Source organism: Corvus kubaryi, unplaced genomic scaffold (genome assembly GCF_017639235.1).
Source record: "Corvus kubaryi isolate FWS band 111438036 unplaced genomic scaffold, C.kubaryi_AGA036_p1.0 split3-37304, whole genome shotgun sequence".
Lineage (NCBI taxonomy): Eukaryota > Metazoa > Chordata > Aves > Passeriformes > Corvidae > Corvus > Corvus kubaryi.
This window is the reverse complement of record NW_024582087.1, coordinates 3497902-3503873: the sequence shown is the minus strand read 5'-3', so window position 1 is coordinate 3503873 and position 5972 is coordinate 3497902. Positions and strand designations below refer to the sequence as shown.

General features: G+C 56.1%; 1 protein-coding gene across 1 annotated transcript in view; it reads left to right on the top strand.

Moving 5' to 3' along the window:
• Positions 1–464: 464 nt before the first annotated feature.
• Positions 465–5972, top strand: part of GRIK3 (glutamate ionotropic receptor kainate type subunit 3) — a 107727-nt gene continuing 102219 nt past the window's right edge. The window contains exon 1 of the mRNA XM_042015448.1: positions 465–803. Coding sequence (XP_041871382.1) covers positions 689–803 — 115 coding nt within the window. The 5' untranslated portion in view covers positions 465–688. The remainder of the gene's footprint in view (positions 804–5972) is intronic.

Sequence of the window (5972 nt, the reverse complement as noted above, 5' to 3'; positions counted from 1 at the left end):
ACGCCGGGAACCCTGGGGTCGTAAAGGACCCCCGAGAGCTTGAGGGACACCGGGCACCCCGCGATCTGCGGGACAGGGGCCCGTCGGGGGCAGAGGGAACAGGAGCACCCGGCGTTGCCGGGACCCCCGGAACCCCCGCGCCACCGCCCCGCGCCCCGCGGTGCCCGCCGAGGGTCCCCTTCGCCTCCGGCCCCGCGCCCGCCGCCGGCGCTGCCCTCGCCCCGGGGGAGCGGGCGGGTGCCGGTGCGTGCCGGGCTGTGTGTCGGGGTGTCAGCGGTGTGTCAGTGTGTCGGGGTGTGTGTCGGGGGTGTGTGTCAGGGGGTGTGAGTGTGTCGGTGTGTGCACGCTCCACTCCGGGGCTTTGCGCGAGCCGCGCATCAGCGGTAGGAGGGGACAGAGCCGCTCCTGGGGCGCACCGGCAGCCCCGGCTCCGCAGGTGCCGCCCGACCGGCACCGGCACCGCACGGCTCGGCCCGGCTCGGCTCGGCCCGGCGCGGAATAAACGGCCGGAGCTGTGGGCTCGGCGCGGCTGCCGCGGGACGGGCCGGCGCGGCCGCTCTAAGATGTGCCATGAGCCGCCCGGCCCCGGCGCCGAGCGGCCGCTCCGCCTGAGCCCCGGGCAGCAGCCGCCCGCGTCCCCGCTGCCCCTGGGGCCGTAGGGCCGCGCCGGCCCGCGCCCTCCCCAACGATGCCCCATCTCTGGCCGGCGCTTTGCCGCGTCCTCTGGGAATACTGGGCAGCGCTCCTGGTCGGCGGCTTCTGGGGACAGAGCTCGCACGGGATGCCGCATGTCATCCGGATCGGTAAGGGCCGGCGGCGGCGGGAGAACTTCGGGGCCGGGGCGGAGAACGCGCTGCCCCGGGGCCGCGGCGGGGGATGCGGTACCGGGGCTGCGGGATGCGCTGTCCGATGCCGGGGCGGAGGTTCCCCCGGCGAAGGATGCCCTGGCCGGGGCTGGGGACGCTTCGCCTGGTGCCGGGGCGGAAGGTGCCGGCGGCGCGGCGAGGCGGGGGCTGTGTCCCAGAACGGATCGGGCAGCGCTCTCGGTGAGAGCAGCCGCCCCGGGCACGGTGCGATGGGGGTGCTGCGCACCTTGCGACGAGGAGAGGAGAATGCTGTACCTCCGGAGAGTGGGGTGCTGATTCCCCGGAGAAGGGGAATGCTTTGCTCCCGGAGAGGACGAATGTTTTGCCTCTGGAGAGGGAGGATGCTGAACCCCCAAAGACGAGGGATGCCGAGCACCCAGAGAGGGGGGATGTTGATTCCCTGGAGAAGGATGATTTTTGGTCACAGAGATGGGGGATGCCGAGCCCCCGGAGCGGGGGGATGCTGAGCTTGTGACGAGGAGGGCTGCGGTACCCGGTGTGAGGAGGGGTGTTGAGCCTGCTGCAATAGAACCTTGCTGTGCAGGTGCTGTGCAGAGGTGCTTTGACCCACGGCTGAATGTGCCCGGCACAAGGGACAGACAGCCCGGGGGGGCCCACGGCACCGAGTCCCGCTGCCTGGAGGATGCCAGTGGACTGGCTCCACTGCAGCTGTTGCTTAGAACCAGGCGTGTTTCATTAAATTGCTGAGGTTCTGGGGAAAATTAATTTTTAATAATGTTACATAAAGTAATTGCACAGATAACATCCTGGGAATGAGTCTGCGATCTTTCTTTTTCTAATTAAACAAGATACTTGTTTTAATCATGTCATGTAAAGAACAGCACTGATTTCTGTTACATCCCATGCACTTTGCCATTGGTACACATTCCTAGGGATTTGCTGTCTGCCCACTAAAAATTATAAGGACGGGTTTACCTGCCTTTTCAGGGATCAAATTTTAACTCAGAGAAACCAGTGAAAACTGAATGGATTTGTGAATATTTTAAACTGGAAAAAATGGGTCTTACTTATACCAGTGCAACTGCACAGCAGCAATATGAAAGCCAGAAAGAGAAAAATGCTGGTCCTGAGGGACAGGTGCTTTTTGAAGTGAAACACTGTCACCTCCAACACGGCTTGGAGTGGCTGCATGGCCCAGAGTGTCTCATGGACAAGGGCCTGATTCCTGCAGTGTGAGCATCTGGTCTCCCCCAGACTTCTGTGAATGGGGCGCTCCAGGCAGATGTTGTCCCGTGCACATCGTAGTGCCAGAAATATTGGTGGAAAAGGTTAATGGATCTGCCTCCGGGGCTTTGGGCCCTGGCGGCTGATGAACTTTCACTAGAGCCAAGCTTCTTAGTATGCTCAGCCTCCGCCTGGAACAGCTGGAAATGTTTTGTGCCATAGAAACCCACTCCCAGGAAGGCTCCGTTGCTGCTGACAGGGCGCGCTGGGCTTCGCCAGTCCCGCTGCAGGAGCGGAGAGGAGGCGTCCTACTGTGTGAGCCCCCCCTCGTCTGTCACCAGCCTGTTCCCACCAAGAGCACCGCAGTGCTGTGGCGGAGTTTCCCTTCCCGACAGGTCCCAGGGCTCAGATCCCCATCGTGACCGTGAGCGGGGGGGCTGTCGCAGCTGGGCTGCTGGGCTGGCAGCTCCTCCTGCTTTCGGCTTGGCAGCAGCGGGCCTGATTCTTGGTGGGCAGACTCGGCTGCTGGCAGGCTGGCCCTCCGAGGAGGCGGGCGAGGGGCAGCTGCAGCTGTGGCAGATGCTCGCGGGGGAACGGGCTGAGGCCGCTGGGGCTGGCGAGTGCTCAGACTCCCGGGAATACTCGCGTGGCTCATGGGGCGGATATTCAGGCTCAGGAGTGTCCCTGGGGCTCTGTGGAGATGTTTAGTCTCTCAGAGCCTCAGTTGTCCTGAAAATGGATTTTCTAGGCAAGGCTCAAAGCAATTGCACGAAAGGACATAGTCCTCAAGGCAGAGACTGCTGCCAGCCCTCCACGGAAGCACTTGGGTCTGCTGCAGCTCTGCTCCCCTTCACCGGGCAGGCGGGTGGGCAGGCAGGAAGGCAGGGATGGAGGCAGGCGGGGGGGGGTGGAGGCAGGCGGGCAGGAAGGGAGGAAGGGCTGCCCGCTGCAGGAGCACACTGCCAGCACTGCCGTGCCTTCCACAGGAACGGTCTCGCTTTACCTGTTGAGAAATCCCACAACGGTCAGCCCCTCATCGAGCTACCTTCTTGATCATTAAAATAAGAAAAGTAAAATATAAGAAAAAGGCTTTAATCGGGGCTGCAGGGAGATCTATGTTTACCTTCTCTCTCAGCTAAAGCTGGCATCATTTTGTGACCTCTTTTTCAGCCCACTGAAAAACTGCAGCTTCTTGCCCTGCATTAATTTGTGCAAAGCTGCCCTGGCTTTCAAGTAATTATTTTAATTATTAGGTTATGCCAAGAAGTGGAGAAAACTTAAGTAACTATTGGTTTAGCACTGAAAATCAAACCAGAGAGAAAGCAGGTAACTTCTCAAAGCTCTCTTTTTTTCCCCTGTGAAGCTGAGTACTAAAATAAATACAGGGAGAGATAGCTAAGAAAGGGAAGGAAAAGCCAAAAGCGCTTTCTCTCACCAGTAAAATATAAATATTTAATCTACACATCTAAACATAATCTATACATGCACTCGTACAAAGAAAATCTGTGCCTTGTTACTGGATGGGTTTTTAAAGCAGGAGTTTGTAGCTGAAGCTTATTCAACAGCTGCTCGGTTATTACGCAATCTGTTAAATATTTGAAAATGCCGTATCAGAAACACCATCCAGAGCTGCTCCAAGTGCTCAATTCAACTCCGAGTTACTCCGGAATAGAGACAGATAAGGGCAGTGGTGTGAGGAGTTGCCCCGTGTTTACACCCGGTGACGGAGCCTGCGCTGCCGCCAGTCCTCACTGCGGCTGAGCTCCGGGAGATTACACCTGGCATGACGAGCTGCACGGAGCAGCTGAGTACTTGCAATATCGTGCCCCTCGTATCTAGAAGCAGTGAGAGCGAGGTGATTACGGTACCGTAGAGAGCCCATTTGCCTAACCTTTCACTTGGATTAAAAAGCGGTAGTAGCACCCTTCAACGCGACAGACGAGAGCTTGATGCCATTTTGCAGAGCTGATGGCACCGTCCCTAACAAAGCAGGGCGGGATGACTGGAATCGGTGGCGCAGGTGGAGCAGGACTGGCGGCTCCAGCAGACCCATTCCAGGCACCTCTGCTTTGCTGAAGCATCCTCAGAAATTACTCCGAGTGACTATTTTGATGGATGATGTGTTAGCGAGACACACGTGCGGATCAGATGCCAATGGGTTGAGATCAGTAAATTGGAAAGGACAGACCCCCGACACCAGCCAGGCAGCGGAAGCTGGATGTGGGGATTCCCGGGTGGGTTTGCACTCAGGTGCTGCTGAGAAGGTGACACCGCTGCCATCACTGCCCTTGGCCACCTACTGCTGCCAGGAGTGCAGCTGATGTGGTGCCTGCCCCCGCCGTGGGCAGGAGGACAGGAGGGTCCCAGCCCACCCTGCCCTTGGGTCATCCCAACCCCAGCTGTGTGCTCCCCTTGCCCCTCTGCAGGAGGAGTGTGCTGGGCCAGGGAATGAGTTCATTTTCCTTGCTATATTTTAAAAGGCATCTCCTCCACTTTTGTGCCAGGTTTTTTGCTAAGGTTCTATTCCTGCTGATATTTGTGGCAATAATCCCACCTCAAGCATGTCTGACAGTCCCACTGCTGTATCTCTGTAGTCGTTGTGAGCAGGATCAGTCTTCAGCAAAGCTTTTAAACAAACAACCCCGCATGAGGAATTTATCGGATTTTATTTCTTGTAGTGTCTTTCTAAGCTGTATTTGTGTAGAGAAGGGGTCAGAGCATTGATTGTTTGTATGATTTGCAAGTAACACAGAAAATACAATCAAATTGGAGTCTGTGAGAGAAAAATATCATTGATTATTTTATATAAATACATAGAAAACAAATTCTGTGGATAATTATCCTGCTCTATGTGATTGACTTTTCTGAAGCTTATTATGCCTGTCAGGAATTTTATTTTGAAACCACCTTCCCACACTCTGCAAATGAAGTTGTATTTTTAAAAATAAAGGCAGAAACAGGCTTTTCCAGGCTGAAAAGGCAGCACCCAGGGGCTGGGAGCTGCACAGCCATGGGGACATGAATGCTGGAGTGGGAATCCTCAGAAAGGCAGCTCAAGGGTTTTTCTGCTCAGCTTGTGCCTGGTGACCAGAGTAGCTAGTGTTCTTTGGGGAGGCTGGCAGGATGGCACAGCGTTGGATGACACCAGGGTGTTTTTAAATCACTCTATTGCCCTTGTAGCTTCTCCTGCATTCCCTTGGGCATTTCTGTGACCATGCACCCACTGCTCAAGCATTTAATGGTTGATAAAGTAATTTCAGGTCATGAGACGTTTTGTGTGTCAGATAACACATTCTGGTAATTTCAGCAGGATAGGAGGGCGGCAGTGTAAATTGTTTGGTGGTAAATTAATTCTGAATACATTTGAATAACAATGTTAACTCTTTATCGCAGAATAGTCCAATTATTTGATCTTGGCATTCTCTTGAGAACTTCATACAGGAAATGAAGATCAAACCACAAACCAGGAGAGAATAGACTCTCATTTATCACAAGGCAGGAGAGACACCAAACCAGACAGCTCAGTGCTGGGCTGCTGCCTCGGGGCACATGGACAGCCCTGGGGCTGGAGGCAGCAGGGTGTGTGCACAGCTTGAGGGGTGAAGGAGCCTTGGGTGGGCTTGTTGTGCGTGGAGAGAGGTGGATGCACATACTTGGCACCGCGACACACTGACACACCCTGGGGCACACTGACACACACCGGGACACACTGACACACACTGGGGCACACTGACACACCCTGGGGCACACTGGCACACACCGGGGCACACTGACACACCCTGGGGCACACTGACACACACTGGGGCACACACAGACACACACTGGGACACACAGACACACACCAGGACACACAGACACACACCGGGACACACTGACACACACTGGGGCACACTGATACATCCTGGGACACACTGATACATC